We start from the raw sequence: 23,722 nt of genomic DNA on the forward strand, positions 1-23,722 counted from the left end.
AATCTACTTTTCGTTAAGGGTCGAACTGTGTCTTTTTCTTTTGTGGCAAACAGGATACTGTCCGGATCTAAGGTTGGGTCCTTCTCTAGCCATCATTTTAACGCCGCTACTGGGTCCAAAACATGGAACTGCTGCTGAAGGTGAATTACTTGAACCTCCCCCGGTTTTTCCGTCTTGGCTTTCCGCAAGTACAGTTTTGCGTAGACCGCTCCTCGTTTTGACCCGAATCCGACATGTTTCCGTAGTAAAGCTCCACTCTCTACCGTCGGTCTCAGCAGCTCACCCAGACGTGCCACGCCCCAAAAGGCGACGAGAGCTACCACGCCGATGAGTTGTTGGGTATCTGACCCTTTGTACGTATTCTGTAACAGTTCAAATAGTTGCTTGACCATTATCGGTTTCTTCACCGTCACTAAATCTTTCTCTTCTTCCTTTCTTTTTGTTGCCGCGATAAGAGTTTTTACGATATCCTGATCTGCTGTCGGCTTTGCTCTGTGTTGTACGATATGCCATGCACAAATACCGTCTAGGTATTTCTTTATTGTCACCGAGCTCAGTGCTTTCGAGGGGCCGTCAGGTATGTCCTCGTCTGTTTCACTTGCCCATGCGATAAAGTCATACAAGTCATCGTCTGAGATCTTTCTAGTAGGGTCGAAACCGCCGGCAGTTCGATTTTTAAACTCCATGAACTTTGTCACACCCGAATTGTAGCCTGCTAACGTCGACGTTGCCCAGCTCCCTTTCGCCGCATGTCTACCGGCTCTTGACGTTCCGCTTGCTGCCGTTTTGAAGTGCTGCGGTAGGTCTTTCATCTGAACAATGTTAAATCGTGTCGAAGTGCGGTCGGACGAGGTCTCTCGTACTCTTGGACAATAAACCCTGACAGATCTTCTGGGACCTGTAGTTTTACTACGTCCGCGACATGTTTCGACGAATCGAGACCTCTCGACAATCTGTCTGCTGCGTTGTCTTCCGATACCACTCGTCTTACTTCAATGCAGGCCTGATCGTCGATTAGTAACTTTTGTAAGTTTTGCCATTCTCGATTTACCCATCTGTCCCTTGACTTCCCATTCTTAATCGCGTTCTCTGTTACTACATTATCTGTTAGCATCAGAAAACGTTGACCTTTGACTGTTTGTAGGTATTTTAGCGTCAGATAACCTAGCCGGGCGGCCACTGTCTCGGCCCATGCGATTCCCCTCCGGCTTCCGTCTTCCCAGCAATCCCATGACCTCCTCAAACGGAATTTGCACCACTTCTTTCCTATTATTACGCCAATGCCATAAGAGGTTGAGGCATCGCCTACCCAGCCAACGTTCACAATATCTGGTTTTGGTATTAGACGTCTTGGGGTCGCCGTTCGTAGTGTGTCTAACCAGATCTGTAAGTCTCTAACTACGCACTCTGGTGTTTTGCGTTTTGCTGATTTGTGGTGCCACTCTGCCATGAATTGGTAAATATCCACTGTGTAGCACCGCATCTGTGGGAGTACCATTGCCGTATGGTTCAATCTACCTGCTAAACCTTCCACCTCCTTGCACCTGTGCTGGGGTTCCCTCATAAACTTTCCGATCCCTTCTATTCGGGCCATTATCTTCTCGTGAGGTAAACAGACTGTCTTCTCGCGACCATTCCAAATGAATCCCAGGTAACGCTGTTCCTCCGCGAACTCACTGCGTTTCTCTTTATTCTCTACCACACCCATCTCTTCACTTAGCATTGATATATCTTTCAACGTTAATCCCGGGTGTCTCGATTTAGATTTTACGAGCATCGTATCATCTACCCACCGAAAGGCTGCCAAAAGCGGAAACGACACCAGCATCACTTCCTTCCAGGTATCTGCTACCTGGCCAAACACTCCGCACCCTGCCACTCCGCCAAAAGTTATCCGCATGTCCAGCATTACTAGGTCGTCAAATGTTAGGATCATCAGAAACCTCCACTGGTCTGGCGAAGTTGGTACCTGCCGGTACGCTTTTTTAGCCCAGTCGAATATGGCTAAGAGTACCTCCTCGTTTGTCGATGTGAGGAATCTCGCTACAATCTTGAAATTATCCCAGGTCGTACTGAAGTCGTTCTTGTCTACTTCTGAGTTAACTGACTTTATTGACTTGTTGTTTCTAGGGAACAAAAGGTCGTTGATAGGCCTTGTCGAGCCATTCCCATTGACGACTGCCCCTATCGGGCTCGTCCTGAAGAAGCCTAATCGACGGTAAGCTTCCTCTTTTGTAAATGGGCCTGCCATCCTTCCCGCAGCTAATTCGATTTTGAAGTTTTCTAAAATCTTCTCCTTTGCTGCCAATGCCGATTTGTGGTTTGGAGGGCAGAAGAAGGGGATCCCTGCCATGGTCGTGTTGCGTATACCTTGGTCAAAGCCGACTCTCAGTCCAGACAAGATGTGTCTGTGCAATGCCAACAGACCTGCCTTGGCCAGTTCCCTCTTCCACACTGGAAGATTCATCTCACAGGAGGCTATCATTGGCCATCTATCTTGTGATGATGGTGACCTGCCCCTTGGGTCAGGCAACGGCACGTTCACAGGGTACCTATGCATTCGGTAGTACAAATTTGGGCAATTGGTAAGTCTCAAGTTTCACTTCTCACATGGTTCTCACTCTGGTCATGTTCCAGTTACGTTTCTTCTCTAATGCATAATTTCATTTCATTGTTGTAGGCTCACGGTTTGCGCTCTCTCCCCTTGCCTTTCCCGCCTCTAGGGCTTCGGCTCCTCGAACGGCTCCGTCTGCGATTGCCCCGATCATCCCTATCGCTGCGGTCTCGCCGGTCACGGTAACTTCCTCTGTCACGGTAGTCTCAATCTCGACTCCTGTCGTCATCTCTTCAATAGCTCCTGCTTCCCCGATCCTTAAAACCCGGGGAGCTCCTCTCTTCCTCCTCTTTCGACATGGTCTTCCAGACGTGTGACGGTATCCAAGTCCTTTCTGACGACGATTTGATGTATCTTGCAGTCAGTGAGTCTGATGTGGGCTTCTTCGTCGATGACGAGGTGGTCGACATGGTTCGCGGTTGTCCTGTCAGGGGGTTCAGGTGGGCTAGAGGGCCTCCTGCCGCGTAGGGGTTCGTCCGGTAAGCCCTCTCTTGCATCGAATCCGCCGTTACTTTTGCCTCTTCGAAGATTGCGGTCTGGATCTTACTGAAGTTGCGTATCCGGTTCTCGATCGTTTCACGCATCACTCCTTGTCGTATTCTCCTGCAGTATCTCAGAGCGACCATCCAGCCGTAATTTTCTCTCATTTCCATCACGACTTTCTGATGACCTTTGAAACGCTCCGCCAACGTGTGCCACCCTTCTGCTGCTACATATCTTATAAACAGGGCCATGCTGTCGATCCAGTCTTTGAACTGCATCAACATCTCTTCTGGAGGAGGGTGACCGCCATAGACTCTTAGGGATGAACTGCCGTCGTCTATTCGTGATTCCGTCGGGGCTTTCCTACGGCTCCACTCCGTTTGGTCGTCGATCAAGAAGATCTTGTTGAAGACAGTTAAGGGAATGTAGGACTTGAATGTCCTCAACCAGTGTGTCAGAACCGGTGAGAGTTGGTTGAGACCTTTTTCCATTTCTTCGGATTCGTCTGCCACCAGGAGGCGACCATTTTCAATGACATCCCCGTTCCGTAAAACTAATCTCCCCTTCTTCGTCGCCATCAAGAGCTTCACCTGCTCGGCCTCTCTTTTGTCTTCTGAAGTACCTTCGTTTGCTGAAGGTGGGTGACGTTGAGCTGGTTCGTGAGTTTGGACGTCTGGTTGATGGTGGGTGTTCCTGACTTCTCCCCTTTGATGGTCGTCTTCTTGGGCCATTGGGGTGTGGTCTTGGTTCCGGGAGTGGCGGGGCTCGTCTCAAACGTTCGCAGTTGGTCTCGCGGAGTAAGTCACCTGATTTCCTTGATGTCGATGAGAGTCTCTAGGGGATAGAATTTCGACTCTGTTCCGCTTCGCTAACGGGACACTTCCCAGGCTCTCTGAGTTGCAGGATACTTCGTCCTTGATCAGGCTATAAGGTCTCGATCTTGCGAGGCCACTTCCACTTGCCACGGGAGTCTCACCGTTTGGGGTATCTCGGTTTCTGCTGCCGTGTTTTTCGAAATAGTCGATGATGGCGGCTGCTTTGGCGTAATGGCCTCTCGCAAATAGGTCTTCGACTCGATCGTTCCAGTTTCCGTTATTAACTGTTTCAAAAATTGATCCGCGGTATGTCAGGATCTATCGCTTCTGTTCGCCCCTTCTTGGGTCTCATGCTGAACACGACCTGCTCCCCCTCCTAGGGTTCGTGGAGTCTTTCCTCTGCATCTGCGCCCCCCCAACTGGGATCCTGGGTATTTGATCATGGGTTCATGGGCCTTTAGCCCCCCGGATTGGTCTCATTAACCTTCTACTGGATCTCGGGGTCGAGGGGGATTTGTGTCTAGCTGAGGGTGTCCCGAGAAGGGAAGGGAGATTTAATGTGAGTTCTTGGCGCTTACCTGATCCAAATTTCTGAGCTGGTGATGATTCTCGGGAATCTGTCGCGCTTGTCACATCGACTTCTTTGCCTTTCCCTTTGGATTTTGGCGGCCTCCAAGAATTCTGGTCGTCTTCGTCTGATGCGATTAAGGAACCTTGTAAGATTCTCGCGGCATCTTCCAGTAGGTTGTCCAATTCGTCTTCCTCCATTGGGGATCCATCCATGTCTCCATGTCCGTCCTGATTCTGACCTTCCTCCTCTAGTTGTTGAGGCTCCGCATTTCCTGCCAGCTGACTGGAGGTCGCCAGTGTGGCGACTGTTGCTTGTGGTGCCGATGCTGATGTGGGGGGAGGAGGAGGTGGAGGGGGTGGAGGCGGAGGAGGAGGATTGTTGGGGTTTGATTTCTTTCTAGAAGTTTGTAAGGGAGGTCCTGGCGGTTGTCCCAGAGCGACCGATTGTTGACGAGTCATCGTAATGTTAGCCGTTTTCGCAGCGGCGTCTCACATTGCTTCATCCATAATTCTTTGCGTGATCTACCACCTTGTTGGTGGTGTGAGATAGATGAGGCCTTGTGAGGGTCTGTCGTTGACAGGTGTGATTGGTATTGGCGTGGGAAAGATTTGCACCTTGTGAGTGGCAGAGTTTATCAAAAACTCTGACGGTGCGCCTTTCACCCGCCTACCTGTCACACATCCCGCAAGCCTGTCATGGACTGGCGAACCACCTGTGATATGGTGGTTCTAGTCATGATACTTATATGATAGACGTAAGATCTCATACTGGAATCTATGGCATTGTGCATGATAATTCAGTGATAGACATGCGACCTTTTGAAATGGAGTCCATAGGAACGGAGGTAGAGAGGGATACCTCACTGAGAGTGACAAAGGAAAGCTGGAAGAATTCTATGTCCCCTACTTACCCACCAGCTAGTTTAGAAGCTAGCCATATAAGAACTGTATACAGCTACTGTGTGTGTATGTGGCTCATGACTATGAAGCAACTCAAATTCATGAGGTGGGTGGGCCTTCAGATTAAATATCAGCCTAGAAATGGTACTTATATCAAATTGCATTTCATGGGAACAGTGAAACATGTTTCAATAAAGACAGGTATGGTTATAGCAGACGTTTGGGATAGCTATAAGGGCATAGACACACCTAGCATGTATCCAAGTGAAGACAAGTGTATCATGCTCATGTCAATTTCCTCGGGGTGCTTAGTCAGGCTGGGATATTTGATGAAAGATTTCCATGAAAGGTCCTTTGAGAATGAGAGATGGTTTGATTCAGAAATGTACAATGAAACTGCCAAGTACGTTATTGGTAATACACTAGGTTGTTTGAAGCCAAGTTTCAGGACTATACCTAATATGTTTAACATGCTCTATCCATTCATGAGAGATGAAGACCCTCCCGGGCCACTCTTAGGATGCTCAATGTCAGTTCAAGCTCTATGCAAACCCCGAACGAAATTATCATCAACAGTAGCACCTATAACCTCCCATCTACCCATAGTCAGGACACCTTTGATGCAAAGTATAATTGAAAAGGTAAAAGACAACCCATACATCTCAATACCAGGTGTACCTATGTTAGTAGTGTTCTCCAACATGACATACAACTATGAAGATGCTTTGATAATAGGGGAAGGTTTAAGTAAGTCAGAACATTTAAGCCATAAAGGTGTTATATACCATCAAATACCTAGAGGTGTGTCTAGTATGATGTGTGGTGGCATTATATCTAATGAGGCCAGGCCAAAACAACAGCATTGGTGGAGACATTCTGATGATGGTTTAGTTGTCTACAAGTGTATGGGAAAGACAAAGGGCAACAATGGAGAGCTCTGGAGCTAGAATAGGAGACAAATTTGGTACACCACATGGACAGAAGTTCGTCCTCTCGCAGATATTGAGCAAAGACAAGATGCCGAGCTTTCAGGGCTGTAAGACAGGGGAAGTTTTCAAACCCCGTGTCATTATAGCATCATACTCCATACATAAGTGTGGTGCCATGGGACAACTATACCAAGTGTGGTTGACATTTAGCGTAGTAGAGGACTTCGATTTCTAACCAGGGTCAACTGACAAGAATATAATGATAGAAGTAGTAAATTTTGATGTTGACCCAATAGAAAAGAGAGATCGTTACTGTCTTGACAAAAATCAAGTAGAGTGATTAGAGATGGAAGAGAGATATCAGCTGAATTTGGTATTTGTACAATGTGGCCACTAGTGCACTAGGTACAAGAAAAGCAACAATATGTGGGTAAGGAAATAAGAGGTGTCAACGTCCCAAAGGGAAGACTAAATGGAGGATCTGTGAGAATGGGTGAAATGGAGATACAGACTATGTACACAGGTGGCCTCATGCATTTGTTACCAAAATGATTCAAAACAGTGACCTTACAGTCATCAATATGTGTCCTAACCGCAGGAGACTATTGATGCTACGTGATTGCAAATGAATCACTGATTCTACAGTCAAAGTTGTTGTTAGAGAACCAATTGCTAAGCTTGTCATCTACAGAGCCACTTACCACCCCCTTCGGTAACAAAAGTCGCATAAAGTTACATATGCGACTTTTGTATCACGGTGAGAAAATTTCTCACCGTGTGTGCACGAATACATATGCCTTTTGTGAAGACATTCGGTAAACTTGTCAGAGGTTGATGATACAATCATTGATGAGTTTACCCCAGCTTTGCCATTTGGTAAACAATCTATGAGTCATGCAATTTGTGATTCATTACCAATGAGTGGGATTTGAATGAATCAATCAAGTACAAATAACTCGATTCTGCTCATTTCCCCTTCATATCCCTCATTGTCCTTCCCCTGTCTATAATTCAAATTTCTGTCATATTCAATCACAACTCCATGAAAAACAATTCATTGCAAGAGAGAGAAGCCTAGGATACATTTATAAATTCATTTGGTGGAATCATGCTCAACTATGCAAATCATTCAAAAGTTGGGATTCTGAGAGGGTATGATGACATTAGTGTTTTAGGTCAGCACCTGTTTTATTCACGATATGATTTTGATTTGATATTGACTGATATTGACTGATTTTGATTTGGTTTTGATATAAATTAATGAATTGTCACATTGAATGATTCTGAATCAGATCAATCAGATTGTAATACATACAAATGATTTGATTCTGATTTTACTCAATTATGATTTATTTTGATATAAATTGATGTTATTCCAAATGGAAAAGTTACTAATCTAATTATTTGGTGTTGATGTTAACTGATTATGATTTGATTTTGAGTGAATGAGGTTTTGATTCAAATGAATAAGGGTTGTTTGAAGTTGATAAGCTGTGAATTTGGGTTAAAAATTAGATTGAGTCAATCGAAGGGAGTCACGTTGGGATTGGTGTGAAGAGCAACAAAAAGGGAGAATGGTTAGAAACGAGGAAGAGGTAGAGGGAAAGGACAAGGTAGAAAAAAAGAGGAAAAGAGACAAGTAAGAAAAAACTCACCTCGATGAATTTAGAACCAAGTGCGAAAGAAGTCGCACAATGTTGAAGTTGCATATATCAAAAAGAAAAACCACTTTTTTTTGTTTTCAAGAATATGCATGTTTTTTGCATATATATGCAAGAATACGTGTGCGCCTTTTGTTGCACTCGGGTTTACCGAATGACAAAATCGGGTCACATGTGCGACCGAATATCACTGCGCATTTTTGGTGGTGCGCATTTGGTCGCACATGTAACTTTTGCGTTACCAAAGGGGGTGTACAGTATAAGTTCAGCAATAAGTTATGAACAGGGTGAAAGTGTAGACAAGGGACGTTACACAAAAGAACCCGTACCCTGCAAATCATTCCAGTACTTAATGGAATTTTCATAAATAAGCCATTACCGGATAACTTCAAATATCTCTGGTTCATAAGAAGTATCTGGTGCGGATCTTGATTGATTGCTTGTATTATTTTCTCTGTCGAGTTCACCTCTGATCTCCTGACAACCTAAATTGTTCTGTACCCCCATAAACCCTGACCATAGACTTAGTTTTCATAGGCCATTGCTATTTGCAGCCCGCAAGAAAACCATGTAGGTGCTGCCAAAACAGTGCCTACATGGGTGTTTCCCACAAAAAAGCGCCTGCATTTATGACGTAGGCGCTCAAAACCATCCAAAATGACACCCACATGTTAAAAAACCCATGTAGGCGTCATTTGGTTACGCCTACATGTGAAATTTCAGAATGTATAGTGGGTAGTGCCTAAACGTGTGAAATCGGGTATTTTGAGAAAAAACTCAATACAACTTACAAAATTGATCCAATTTTGAAGCCGGTGGTAGATTTGGAATCCTCACGTCCATAGCACTCCGAAATTGTATAGAACATATTGTTTTTCAACCTTCTAAACTTAGTCAATTTTTACAGTAGAGAAATTCATTTTCATACAATGTACTTTTCGATAAAAAATTGAAGACAATACAATTTCTGGTGCTTAGTTACGTTTTCAATCAGTGAGAAAAAAATCTTTTGCAAAAATTGGTCTTTGATGAAAATATTAAAAAAAAGGAAAAAAAATATATGTACATTGAGGTCAGTAATGGTCTGGTAGTTAAAAGCAACTCTACAATGAGACCTATTCAAGTGAATATTGACCTTTCAAGTTATTGAGAGCAAAAAATAGGAAGGAAAATCGATCTTTCATGAAGATATAAGAAAAAAGGGAAAAATCAAACTTTGAGGTTAGCATCTTTTGCCAAGTCACAAGCAATGGTTTGATGTGATGTCACTACACCAAATCACTAATATACCGTGGAGTTTAGAAAATTGCAAATGTAGAAAATTCTCAGCAATGCATGAGAGATCAGAAAAAATTGAAAAAATTATGGTTGAATACGCCTGTGCTGACCTATGATTTTGCATATTTTTTCATATTTTTACCATCAGTTCTGATGATATTCCAAAGAAAAATGCTTATGGTGTTTATCTGGTCAGAAACTCAATTTTGGTCCAAAACTACTAAGGTTTGGGCAGAAACTGTGAACACTCAAAAGTACACCAACTTTTGCTCAATTCATTTGGTACTTACAAATTATGAAAGCCACATACTAGATCTACAACTTCCATTGAGATACTAAAGCCATTTCAACAAAGATTTACAAGATTTGCTGGCTTTGCTGATGGTGACCGTGATTGCTGTACCTCACACATTTTTGAAGAAACAGCTGATTCCAACATGTACAGTGTAAATCAAAGATGTAGAATTCACAATGTGAAGACATTTCAAATTTTGAAGCAAAATTGACAACTTTATTGGTCTCACAAGGTTGATGCCTCAATAACTGCCAGTTTTGGACAAAAACTGGGTTTCTGACCTGACATCGACTTCTACTGTAAAAATCTGAAAAAATATGCAAGATGATGGGAACACACAGGCGGACACAACCCTTATTTTTTCATATTTTTCTGACCCCTTCCGCCTTGTGTACAATTTTCTATGTTCTCTCAATTTTCTAAACTCCACGGTAAATTTGCAATCTGGCGTAGTGTGTATATCTTTGAGCGTTGAGGTTGGGACCAGGATTGAGTTTCATAGATTCCCTATAAACAACCAAGTTGAGTGAACGATCAAATGAGATTGAAAAAAGTCGCACTTACAGAAGATTGGACATTATCTTATTGGTGTTGCAAAAGAAACGTCCGATTGTCACAAAGGGACAGGCTTGCCTGACTTCTTCAAACCAATCCTTTGCTTCTTGAAGGCTTGAAAACTCATCACTGTGTTCTCGATAGCCTGAATCAAAGTTGTTGTCAGTCATTGTTAAAAAATCAAAGTGACAAAACATTCAGACTTACGTGGTTTGATGTAACACCAAAGGAGTTTGATCGGGTTCAATTCACAGTGAAACTTAGGAAGGAACTTGCAGATGTGACCAGCGTCTTCAATGACCTTCTGAAGCAGTGGCTTTTCATTTTCAAAGTCAGATTGTGTTGATAAGATTTTGAAAGCGCAACAGTCTGAAATGTCAACTTCAGGTAAAGCTTTGCTAGGTCTTGTTTGGTCTTGTTTAGCAGGGATTTTGGCATGTCGAAGTAGTTGCTTGGCTCGAGCGATCTGATCCTTAGCACGCCCAGTCTTCTTACAGTCCTTACATTTGAAGATTAACTCCTTCTCACCTCTTGAAGCACGTGATTTGTTGTGATGATCCCATAGGCCACGCTTGATGAGGATCTGTCGGACTCCTTTAGGCTTTCCTGCAAGTGATTCCCCCTCAACAACTTGTCCACTCTTGGTCTTTCTGTCTGGGGTTCTTCCTGTATAATTTGAAGGGAAATTCATGGCTTGAACATTGCCACAAAGTTCAGGTGGAATATTTGGATCATCAGCCAGTATGATTGTGTCTCAAAGGTTTACTTGACTACCGCCAGATTTGAAATTCATTTTTGGAAGTCAAAGCACATCTAGAGAAATAGATTCATTTTTGGAAGTCAAAGCACATCTAGAGAAATAGATTCATGTGCTGCAGAGCAATCAAAAATAAAACAAGCTTGAGAGTCAGGGTGATTGGAGTTGAAGATTGGGATGGCTTGATTTACAATCTGACTTCTTAGCTGCTGACAATCCCACCACCCTTTGCCCTTTGCACCTGGATAAATGGTGACTGTAGCATCTGTGAAGGGAAGAGTTGAAGTTGAATCGGTGGGTAAAACAAGTTGGCCAGTTGTTAGACAGATGAAGTCCGAGATATGTATCAACTTTCCAACGCTTTTTGTACGAAGTGCACAGTCCTTATCAGTCATCCAAGCTGATTGAGGTTGCTTGTTTGTATGTATGGTTGATTCATCTTGATAGACACGCACAATGTCTTGAGTCCCGTCTTCAACTTCTGCATAGACTTTCTGATCCATCATCTTGCCATCGTGAGAATGTTCACGTTTACATAAGTCAAGAATCTCATTAATAAACTTCTCTCAATAGATCACAACGTCTGCCTGTTCATGTCCATTGTGATACAGGCATCTCTTGTACTCTTGGACATACAATCCAACATGATGCATCCATTTGTTGGCTGTTGGGATAGATATTGTGTCTTGATATTATTCATAGTTGGGGAGAATTGTGCTGTTCACATAGCAAGCAAGTTTTTTTGGTGTAAACTAAACACAATAAATAAATCATGTATTTAGTCGATTGCCAAATGAGTAGATTTTTAATATTGATCAAAACTACCTTCCCAACGGGTGGACTTCCAATCCAATTGGTGATTGATTCCAGAACTTCAGCATTATCCAAGATCGAATGATGTGGAGATGCAAATCCCTGGTGATTGATTGGAAGATGGCATTGGCTTGAATCCTAGCAGCAAGATGTATTATGCCTCTGTCCTTTGGTGTATCCTCTTGTCTAAGCCAATAAGATTCAACTGTGTCAAAAGAAGCTTGCATGGTACAAGACTTTGGATGAGTAAGGTTTAGCATGCGTCGACGGTCGTTGAACTCGCGTATGAGACCAAGTTGATTGAAATCTTTGATGGAAGCTGCATGCGCCTTACTGTAAGCTGAAGCATCCGCAAGAGCATCCTCAAGTTCCTTGTGCTCTTGTTCAATTGATTGGATTTGAAAGGGTGTCTTGATAAGAGATGGAACACAGTTTGGAGCTTTGGAATAGACATTCATATCAGAGTCCAAGTGATCATTGGATACTGAATGTGACTGAATATGTGAATCTGGATATAAATCTGATTCTAGTTCTGAATCCACATCTGAATCCACATCTGCATCAGGCTTGGAGAGAGACGACAAGCTTGAATCAGAACCAGATGCTGGATTCATGCTGCTAATTCGATGAAGCCTAGTCTTGGCTTGGCTTGCTTTTGATTGTTTTGTAGGGAATTTAGATGCTTTCCAACAACAGCGCTGGCTTGTTTGGGCTTCAGTTGGCCGCATTGAAAAGGTTATTTGCTGATTGCTTTCAAGTGAAGAGGTTACAGGATCAATGATTGGTAGGAAAGGAATTGATCCACCACTGTTGATGTCATCTCAATCCTACATGTATGTATCTAATTTGAACATATGTAATTATTTCTTTATTTTTCTGCCCGGCCCGACATTACACGCTTTTAGACACTACCCACCATAGCTGGCGTAATTTTTGAGTGCCTACATGGGAAATCCAATGTAGGCGCTGCAAAATGAGCGCCTACATTCAATTTACAGCCCAAATAAGCGGCTACATGCATTCTTGCATATGTAGGCGCTACAAATCTAGCACCTACAGCTCCGGACTGGTCTGACGGGTAATGTAGAATAATTTTTAAGTCAACATGAGAGTATTGGCAGATGGAAAAAGTAGTTTGGAGTTGAAATGAGTGTATCAGAAGACAGAAAAAGCATTTCAGAGTTGAAATGAGGGTATCAGAAGATGAGCACTTCAGAGTTGGAATGAGTGTATTGGAAGACGGAAAAATCAGTTCAGAGTCGAAATGAGTGTTTTGGAAGACGGAAAAATCAGTTGAGCATATTGGAAGATGAATACACTCTTTTCAACTCCAAAGTGAGTGTATCAGAAGATGTAAATATCAGTTTGGAGTTAAAATAATTTACTGCTTTTTCCGGCTTCCGATACACTCATTTCAACTCCGAACCACTTTTTCCGTCTTCCAATACTCTCATCTTGACTTCAAAATTGTTCTCCATTACCAGTCAGACCAGTCTGGAGTTGCAGGTGCTGGATTTGTAGCGCCTACATATGCAAGACTGCATGTAGGCGCACATTTGAGCTGAAAATTGAATCTAGCCACTCATGTTTGAAAATGTAGGCGTAATTTTTGAGCGCCTACATTGACTTTCCCGTGTAGGCACTTGAAAATAGCGCCTACATTTCATTTTTTGAATGTAGGTGTAACCAAATGATGCCTACATGGGTTTTTAACATGTAGGCATCATTTTGGACGGTTTCCAGCGCCTATAACATAAATGTAGGCGCTTTTTTGTGGGAAACACCCATGTAGGCGTAACTTGGCCAGCACCTACATGGTTTTCTTGTGGGCTGCAAATAGCAACAGCCTTTTCATATTACTCTTAAGGACCTGCACAAAGGCCTTATTGACAGTATTTGGCCTGGGAAGTAGCTTGGTTGTATTTATATTGCACATATTGCCTGCTACAATCATTTTGTGCAACCCATCTAAGATGTCACTAATATAAGTTGATAATATAAAAGTTATCTTTTTAAGTGCCTTGAACAGTTCACAAAGGGTTCCAAATACCAATGAACTTTCATTAGAATCCCTGAGTGAATTTATTGTAATAGCCAAAACATTAACAAGGGCATTTTTATCTTGGGTTAGCACAAAACCGGTCAATCTACACATACACAAAAGCAGCATATCATAGCCTGAAACCTTTGGGCATGGCCCAACAAAGTCCAAAGTGATGCTGGTAGTAGGTCTTGTTGGGAGGTTGGTGCTCTGAGCTTGTATGGGTAATAGTGTTGTCCAAGCTTTGTTCCTCTGAAATTCATCGCATTGAACAACACTCTTCTCCACATCCTCTGTCATACCCGGCCAAAAGAATTCAGTACACAATCTTTGACAAGTTTTCATGCTACCTAAATGACCAATAGCATGATGAGCTGCAAGTACCAATTTATTCCATATCCATCAGCATCAATCCATCCACCCACGTGCAATTCTCTCGCAAAGGTAGGACTTTAGCCAATTTGACACAAAACGGGTCGGTAACATCACTGCCCTTGATGTCTTGATTGGTCTCATCAGTTAGACTTGGTCAAGACTCCATCACGGCTGCTGTATCCATGCGAGACAAGGCATCTGCTACAGAATTGTCACCCCCTTATAAGTATTTAAAATTCAAATCAAATTGAGACAACACCTCCATCCACTGCACCTGCCTCCTGCTCAGAATACGCTGTGAAAGCAAAGAAGTTAAGGAATGATGATCCATCATGATATTAACCTTCAAACCCAACAATAAAAGTTGCCATTTTTTCAGTGCATTAATCACAGAAAGCAGTTCCTTTTCATGTGATGGGTAGTTCCGCTCCGCTGATGTCAAAGAGCAACCATCATACGCTATGGGCCAAGCCTTACAAATTTAAAACTCAAAATCAAATTGATTGATCTAAAAGATAAAGAATACAAAGCTAGAATTCAAATTAGGATAGAAAGAAGAACAGATGAACAATTAGTATTTAGGGGAATCAATCTAAACAGATATAAGAAGAAATGAAAACGAAAACAAACAAACAAAGAACTTACAAATTGAATTTTAGAAAGAAGATAATGATCTAAAACAAAAGAAGACAAATTCGAAGAATAAGAAGTAATTGAAAGATTCAATTAGTGTGTGATGTGAATCAAAAGGAAGCAAAAAGAAACTAAAGAGAGAGAAACAAGAAACAACTTACATTAAAAATGGAGATCCGAGCAACGGTGGCTCGCTAAGCTAAGCTAAGGTGATTCCCACACTTGGCTTAGCTTAGCAATGCCCCACTAAGGAATGGCGCGCTAACGCTAAATCTTAGCGCATTACCGCTAAAGCTAAGACAATAGCTTAGCGGTAAAAATTTGATGCTGCTAAGCTTTGTCAATAGCTTAGCGCGGTTTTTTCAGCTAAACCGCTAATTAGCGGCTTAGCGCGACTTTTAGGCACAAAACAAATAAATCTTATTTTTTATTCAAGACAATCAAAAATACAAGAAATGTTCATTTTAGAATAACCTTTGCAGCATGCTTAGCTAGCGTACTGGCTACCATTACCCATTCACCCACCAGTTCAACCTTTTCACGGAGCCACAACAGGCTACCCACATTCCTCTCAATGGTTTGTGGGGCCAATCGACCTTGATTCGCTGAGCAAACATCAGCAGCGGCTGAAAAAGATCTCTCAACCGCTGCAGATGAAGCGGGGATTGCAAGGTAATCGTGTGCCATTGACGCAAGGACCGGATAGATATGTTCGTGATCCTACAAACAATGGCATTGCTGATTAGCAATGTGTTGTTTCAGGCGCATGTAGATACCAAGGAAAATCAATACTAACTTTCCACCATTTCAATATGCAATCAGGATTGATTGCGCCATCTTTGAGCACTGGTAATAGGGGATGATCGCCTTTCAAGTACCTCTTAAGCTCATCCTCGCGCTCAGCCTGAGCATCGTGGGTGAAGAGTTGATAAACAGATGAAACTGCGCTGGTCAAGCTTGATGAGGTAGGTTGCGTGTTGTGCAACGATTGCTGAGAGTTGAGGTCCGAGTGCTCAGTTTTGCGGACATTGAATGTGCTTGTAAATGCTGTGAGACTCTCAACAGACTTGGAATCTTGGGGGCCAAAGGTTTTTTCGAAGAATTGGTGGCGAAATAGTGGGTTCAAGATGGTCGCAAATACAAGACTCTCACACTTGAGAGCTTCATTCCAGTACTTTTCCATCCAGATGACCATCTCCGCAAACATAGGATACAACGGGTCATCTTGTTCTAAAGCAGCCTGTCGTTTTTTGAGAGATTCCAACAAGATCGAATACTCTGATAGGACAATTGATCCATTCGGGCTGTTCTCCTTGAACCGTTTAGTCAACAAAAGAAATGGCTGTATTGATACAGGCAAAGTCAGTATCAATCAGCTGATGGAAGTTAAATTGATACATACTAATAGTTCTTCATTGAGAGCATTGAGATCCTCCCAGTCGCAACCATTGAAAGTTATACCTTGAAAGTATGCCGCTTTCTTCACATCGGTACCTCGCCGACGGTTTGTCGAGTGGAATTTGGCCAGGTCTTCGCTAAGAATCTGATCAATAACCTAAAGTGAAAATGAATACACCATTAGCAGAAATCACAAGTATACAAGATGATTAGATAGATACATAGACTTACCTCACGTGCCTCATAAGCTCGTGATTGGCGGTCATAGTCAGCGTTCCACCGGATACCATAACCTGCAGATAAAGGCCGTACAGAGAGGCCTTTGGCCTTCATTCGACGTTCGAAAACTCGCCTCCAAGAAGCACTTTGGGTCAAGCGGCGACACACTGTGAGACAGTTCTTGTACAGAGTTGCCATCGTGTTGGATGATGGAGAGCGACTTGTAGGTGGGTCCATAAGAGACTTGCGAATGCGTCGAGTTTTGTCATCTTTGTCTGGATCATCGACATCGGAGACCTCTTCTGAGTCGCTATGATGATCTTCCTCAGGAAGCTCATCAGGTTGGTGATCCGGTTCTTCATCTTCATCATCAAGGTCAATTGCCACACTATCATCATTTTCATCTTCTTCCTCTTCTATAACGGGCATGATACCGACTACAGGGAATCGTCCAAGTACTACCTCCTTGTTCGCAGGCCCAGCGCGTGCATTGATTCCTAAGGCAGCAAGTCCATGCTTGACAACAAGACCGAGCTTGTGACAAGCACAGAAATGGTGCATACGCTTCGGGTCCCATGTGTACGAGTTTGTCCATTTGGCCATCGGTTTAACTGATTTGATAGTTTCAGTATCGGAAAGCATTTGTGATTGTGAGTTGTTGATATCGGTAGTTGATGTTACTTCGGAGCCGACTTGTTCGGATAGAGCCTGAAGTTGCTTGTGCATCTCTCTGGACATGGTGTTATTATTCATACCTGAGTCAGTAACTTGAGCGAGCATGTAATACAATAATAAGATTTGATGTTAGTTGAAACTTAAAATACAATTGATTGAATTTGAAAAAATAATCTACTTATCTTAAGATACAGATTATCTTTCTTCAGAATAGTGACTATTGGTTCAGCCAACCATTGGCCATGGTGATGCCAAGCGACTGTCTTCAAACTCAGATGCCTGACTTTGTATTGCCAACTCGAATCGATGAAACTAACGGAAACACCACTGAAGGCGTGTGCGTTACCCTTCGTGGTCCACACATCTTGAACAAGCGTGAACTGACTGTCAAGATTCTGTTCATTTCAAAAAAAAAAGTTAAATCAGATCACTTGATCGGAAAGAAGAATCATAAAAGAAGAAACACTTCACCTGAAGTTCAGTGTGGATTGATTCTCGAAGCGAAACATATAATTGTTTCGCTTCGTTAGCCATCCACTTCCGCTTATAAATACGTACTCCTGGTCGTGCATAGTCCAATGCAGCACGTAAGGCTGGATCCTCAATCCGTTTCCAGGGTAGAGCTTGCTGGACCAGCCACAGACAAAGCATTCGATTCATTGTATTAACCTCGTACTGCGATTTTGATTGTTCGATGCCGAAGGAAGTCAGTGTAGTTTGAGATTTATCCTTTTCGAGTTTCTCCAATGCAGCAACTGTTGGTGGGAGACTCGCGCCAGCTTTGATTGCCCGAATTCGGTGAGGACACGCAACTGATCCTGATTTGGTTTGTGGATTACCATCCCGATGAACCTTGAGATTGGCTCGAGGGTTGCTTGTACTGACTCGGATACCAGTCTTTCTGCACCAGAGACACGTGTGGTTGAGAGGTTTTTTTGACTTGTCCTATTACATAGAAGTGATTGTTAGCTGGAAAGAAAAAACAATACACCTGAACAAAACTCACCGCGTCCTTCTTATGAGTCGCTTCAGAGAAATAAAGCAGCACATCATCATACCCATCTTCGTCCTTGTCCTTAATCTTACTAGCTCGAGCTGATGCCTTGATTCTTTCAATTTCGCTGTCAGAATTCTGTTGGAGAGCGGCACGATCCATGTCTTCGTTCTACATTGACATAGAACCAGGTAAGTGTATTGAACAAACTCAGTGTAAGGTTAAAGGTTTGTGAGTTTCTCACCTCCGTTCCAATTTGACGATTAGCTGCAGGTGTCTTCCGATTCTTTTTTTTCTTTTGTTTCTTCTTATTCTGAGTAGCAGTCGAATCCTGATTTGTATCGTGAGTCTTGGTCTCTGAATCACTTATAATCGTTTTCTTTCGCTTATTTGTAATGATGTTTGAAGTTCCGACAGATCTGCGTGAATCGGAAGAGGGTTGAATCATACCCGGTGGTCTTGATCTGGGTGTGATGATACGGCTTGTTCGACGGATGGGATTTGGAAGATTGGAGTCTTCATCTTCATTTGGATTGGGCTTGAGAGCCAATAGGGGTGACGTTGCGGCTGGATCGACGAGTGGTGGGATTCGAGACATCTGTGTGATGATCGGAGTCATCCATGTTTGGTGGTGAAGGGTAAGGAAAATAAAAAAAATAAAATAAAATAATCTCAAGATATGATTACGAGACCGGACACTGGACAAGTCCGAGGCTCGGTATCAAACATGTCCGGATATGTATAGATATCCTACTGGTCCGTAGGAAAGTCGCTAAGGGCGCTAATTAGCGCCCTGGACCTCGCTTTAGCTCATAGCTTAGCGGTACAGCGGTGCGCTAAGCTAAATAGCTTAGCTGTGTCCCGCTAAGGAATATTTGAAAATGTCTTACTTTAGCTGAGGTCCGCTAAGAAATTTGCGCTAACTTAGCGGCCAAATAACGCTAAGCTAAGCGCTAAGTTAGCTTAGCCGAGCCACCGTTGATCCGAGATTGACATTGAAGGAAATCCGAGATTGAATGACATAATTGATTGATTTGAACGAGTTGCAGTGAGGCTGTGGAGAGTTGAAGGGTATAAAGAGGGGGTTGTTGAGATCGAGTTGATGGGTGTGTGTCCATCTATTGAGTTAAAGTGTTAATCAAGTCTTTTGTTAGAGTTATTATTTTGAAGTGTTATCAAGTTAATAGTGTTAAACCCTTATAAGGGTAATAGTGTTATTTTTTATTCAATTCAAGAGTCAAGAGTCCGTTGCGTGAAATTTGTGTGTGTGTGAAAGTTTTGTCTGTGAAAGTGCTACAGTAGTTTTCTACAGTTTTCATCAAGTTTTACAGATATTGAATTAGTTTTTTTTAGTAGAAAAATTAGTAGATTGTTTTTTATAGTTTAAGAAGCCTAGTAGAAGTCCATATAAGATCTCATCAAGCATCAATTATTTTAAAATTATTTTTATTTATTTTTTATTCCAAATAATTAGTTTTGAAGAAGTTTTTAAAATTAAATTTGACTGCGGAACATTATCATCCACTTGTATGAGCTTTGTTTTACCTTTTCTATAGCCCTAGGCTATTCACATTGGTGTTTAAGGACCTTTGTGACCATGCTGTACAGTCTTTAGACTTGTTGGAGCTCTTTTGGATCAGGTTTGGTACAGATTTTATCAGCGGAAGTAGTAAATTGAAGTTGTAACAGGTGTTGGTTGTGTGTAGCAGGAAGGTTTCTTTTGGAATTGTATCCCTCTGCTTCTGAACTTTGAGATTATTACAGGTTGAGGGCAGCTTCAGTGCACCTGTTGTACTCCCATTCTCTCTGGCAGTACTTCATCCCCTCCCCGGCTCAGCCTACGCTACACTGCGTAGGAGTTCTACAATGGCACCTAAAATTTATTCAAGACTTTTACCCGGAGGCAAGTATATCTGCTCAAGAATCAATTGAAACAGTCTTCAACGACCAACTTCCAAACTTTACTCCAGAAGAATCTCAACCTCTGCTTGAAACACAACAGCCTGCCATAGCCAATGTGGCAGACAAGTTTGATATGTTTGCAGCAGCATCTGATCTTATACCCTTGTCTACCCAACATGAGCAAGAGATCACCAACTACCTGTCTGGAAAGCTTGGTATCTTGCCTGACAAGAAGCCCTGGGACTGGTGGAGAGTGAGTTCATTTTAAATTTCTTTTCCTTGATTCTTTTTTATTTCCATTAAGGTGCAGGCGCAAATTTCCCAGTTTCTTACCTGAAATTGTACTTCAGAGTGGATTTAAGCATTTGGGATCACCGCGCAAGTTTAATCTAAGCTCCAGTACATTCCTTTGAGTTCAGTAATATACGACGGGGTGTCACAGGCAGACCTATCAAAACCCATGTCATCTTTGGAATGTTCCACCCAATGAAACTTTGTCCTGATGTAGTTCAAAGTTGTCGCAACCAATGGCGTCTTGGATTTGTCATAGCAATAACAGTTTGTCTCTCCAGCGTGGAAGAAACACGCCAATCAGGATGGATACTTATCAATTTTTATGACTTGAGAGCAAAAAGCACACCAGAGCACTATGTGCATAGAGCATATATACCCAAATTGTACATTCTTTGGCCTTTCACAAAAAACCGGGTACGTCCAGTCCTGCAAGGATTCCTATAAATCCATAACTTTGAGGCGTCATTTCATGTCAAAAATCAGCCGCCAAGGAACCCAAATGAAGAGACGCGCAACATGAAGCACTCTTTGATTGGTAAGAGCTTGAAAATCTGTATGAGACCTGCATGCATAGTAAGAAAAATTCAAGTTTAGAAATACAAGTTTCTGGTTTTTTAAAAATCTTCCAGTTATGTTACAAGCATGCAAGATTGAGTAAAGATGTGCAACAACTTCGGTTTTCAGAGGTGTGGGTCATGATGGTTCTCACCTAAACCTTATGAGGCTTGACAAGAAGAAACCGTTCTCGTAGTTGATTAGACTGTGCAACACGTTTGAAAGTCCAAATTAACTATCATATCAGACGTAAAACACAAAAAAATGTGGGAAACAAGCCACATATCGTACTTTTGTAATAACAAAAAAACGGGAAATTGCGCCTGGTCTCTATTATTTCTTGATACTAATATCAAACTTCAACCAGGAAACATCAGAAACATTTTCCAGTACTTGGCTCAATTGCAAGAGATTACTTGTCAATCTCCGCCACTACCAACACCGGGTAAGCAACGCTGCCCGTTGCTGTTGAGTGGCGTTGCGCAGCGGATTCTACAGCAAGCAGCACAGCAACATGTGCGGATTCTTGTTTCTCCCCGGTCTTTAACGCAGCAGACCCCCCAGGAAACCATATTTTTTGGTACCGCAGCGTTTCATCTGAATTAGCTCCCGGACCCCCAACATTTGCAGCTGTTGCGGTACCAAATTTCCCGATTAAGCCGGAATTCAACTGGGATTCCCAAATCAGCAAGTCTCTCCTCCAACAACCACCAATTCCACCCCTTGTTACACAGACTAGCTTCAATGTGGACACATTACCTCCCAATGTGGTCTAGCGCGAGGCAAGCTTTTTGAGATCATCAATCTGGAGACCAAGGAAAGGGGGTCAAGGCCACAATCAACGATATCTCATCCTCAGACTCGATTCCTTGTAAGTCCCACCTGATTCACTACTTTTTTATCTTCATCTTATCTTTGCTCATCATTTTCTTTATCTTCTTTCATCTCTAATACTATCTACCTCAGCTATCAAATCTATTGCTATCTCCGCTATCATTTATTTTGCAAGCATGTCGAATTCCAAACGCTCCATACGTAATCGCACACGAACCAGCCAACCAGGCATGGTCCAGCCGTCACCAGATTCTCGTCGACGCCTCTCAATAGACAGCACCAATTCTGTTCAAATCACGTCTAGAAGCAAGACCACTCACACTTTGACCGATGCCTCTGACAATGACTCAGTGGTTTTGACTTGGAAACAAAAGAATGCGGTTGAACTTGACAATAGTGATTCAGAAAATGGCTCTCCAATTGTCAAAGTTAAGAAAACAAAGCAATCCACTGGTAAATAAAAAGGCCAAGCAACAGTCAGAGCCTCGAAAGCAGATAAAGTCAGTGATTGAACTTGTTTTTTCAATTTCATGAAAACTGACACTACACTTTGAAAAAAAATAGCAGCATTTGTCAAAGTATGTCACCAAAACAACTATGCAAGCCGATTCAGAAGACAAGGATGCGAAAATCAAAGCTAAGAAGAAGGCCAAGGTCAATGACAACCAGACCAATGTTGCCAAGCTTAGGGATTACTTTGGTCCACCTTTTCACAAAGGTCACGACGTAAGTGTTTTTTGTATTTGGATTCTTTTTGTCTCTATCTAACTTGTTAAATTCTTCTCTCTATCTACTGTATACCATATCCTTTTTTCTAGGATATACACAAGCATCCATTGAGCTATCCTTGTCAATTCTGTCACCGCAACAAGGATAACCCGGTGCGAGTTAGTTATACCAACATGACCGGCAACCTGAGAGTTCATCGAGATGGATCAACTGCAGACGGCCGGTCAGACTTGGGATGCAGCGGACGACTTAGAGCAAAATCTGAAGAACCCAATCTGGATGCTCCTCTGTCAGTGGCTGAAACTCGAAAGGCAGCCAAGGCGTCTGGCTCAGGGCCTCTGGACTCCTATGTTGTTGCTACACCGGTGGTGGCGTATTCTAAATCCATCCTCAATCAGATGGCCTGTACCTGGCTTATTCGCCACACTCAACCTTGGAGTCGGATCGAAGATCCCCTGCTTCGTGGCATGGTGCGCTACCTGCGAAAGGACGCACATCTGAACGGTCGGAGGTGGGCTGCTGACGAGGCGAACAAGATCAATGTGGCTCTCAAAGACTCGCTTTTTTTAGAGCTGAAGGTGAGACTATTTCCAAACCTTCAAACATATGAATAAAAATTGATTACTAATCATTCCAATACTAATCAACCAATCAGGCTCTGAAATCAAAGATCAATTTGGTACACGATGGCTGGACCACAAAAGGTAATTGACATGCGTTCATCGGGGTGTCGGTTACCTTTGTGGATGACCAATGGAACTATTGGGTTTGCCACCTCATCATGAAGGTGGTTGCCTGGCATCACCATGGCCCGTGGCTTGCCGTACCTATGGCCAACCTCTTGATCAAACGTGATCTTTTCCAAAAGATGAGTATCTTTTCTGAGTATTGTTTTCTGGATTTCAATCATTATACAAATTCTTTTTGCTGACACCTTCTTTTGTGTGTCTCACTTGCTCTGTCAGACTACAGATTTGGGGTCTAACAATAAGACCATGGCTAAATAAATGCACAATCAATTTCTTGAAAAAAAAAACAATTTGTACAAGTGGAATCCTGAAACTATGCACATTTTTTGTTTCTGCCACAAGTTGGCATTAATTGTCAACGCGGGTTTGGCTGCGCTGGGTGTCAAAGCACCTCCTCTGGCAAAGGTGAAACAAAGTGACCGTGGAGTGTTTTCATTGATTGGAACAATTGCAGAGGAAGACAAGGATGAGGAACAGATGAAGTAAGTATACATTTTCATTTGATTAAATACAATGCTTGTTACTAACATAGTTCTTTCTGCTAGCAACGAGCAATCAAATGTCAATGAAGTCAATGATCCCGAGCATGACCCTCAAGATCTTGATCTCGACTTGCCGGCTCCTGTGGCTGTAGTTCCCAAACTGGACGACGAG

The 23,722-nt window shown here is 42.6% G+C and overlaps 2 protein-coding genes across 2 annotated transcripts; one reads left to right on the plus strand and one right to left on the minus strand.

Moving 5' to 3' along the window:
* Nucleotides 1-3,867: 3,867 nt before the first annotated feature.
* On the minus strand, nucleotides 3,868-5,273 carry MELLADRAFT_103663 (uncharacterized protein; the record flags this gene model as incomplete). Its single annotated transcript, XM_007406474.1, has 3 exons — nucleotides 3,868-4,196; nucleotides 4,491-4,808; nucleotides 5,225-5,273. The coding sequence occupies 3 exons, from the start codon at nucleotides 5,271-5,273 to the stop codon at nucleotides 3,868-3,870; spliced, it is 696 nt and encodes a 231-aa protein (XP_007406536.1).
* A 363-nt stretch (nucleotides 5,274-5,636) lies between these two features.
* On the plus strand, nucleotides 5,637-6,546 carry MELLADRAFT_103664 (uncharacterized protein; the record flags this gene model as incomplete). The annotated part of the gene is made up of 3 exons (XM_007406443.1): nucleotides 5,637-6,129; nucleotides 6,182-6,183; nucleotides 6,274-6,546. The coding sequence occupies 3 exons, from the start codon at nucleotides 5,637-5,639 to the stop codon at nucleotides 6,544-6,546; spliced, it is 768 nt and encodes a 255-aa protein (XP_007406505.1).
* Between the last annotated feature and the right edge of the window lie 17,176 nt (nucleotides 6,547-23,722).

This window comes from Melampsora larici-populina (assembly GCF_000204055.1).
Source record: "Melampsora larici-populina 98AG31 unplaced genomic scaffold MELLAscaffold_6, whole genome shotgun sequence".
Taxonomy (NCBI): domain Eukaryota; kingdom Fungi; phylum Basidiomycota; class Pucciniomycetes; order Pucciniales; family Melampsoraceae; genus Melampsora; species Melampsora laricis-populina.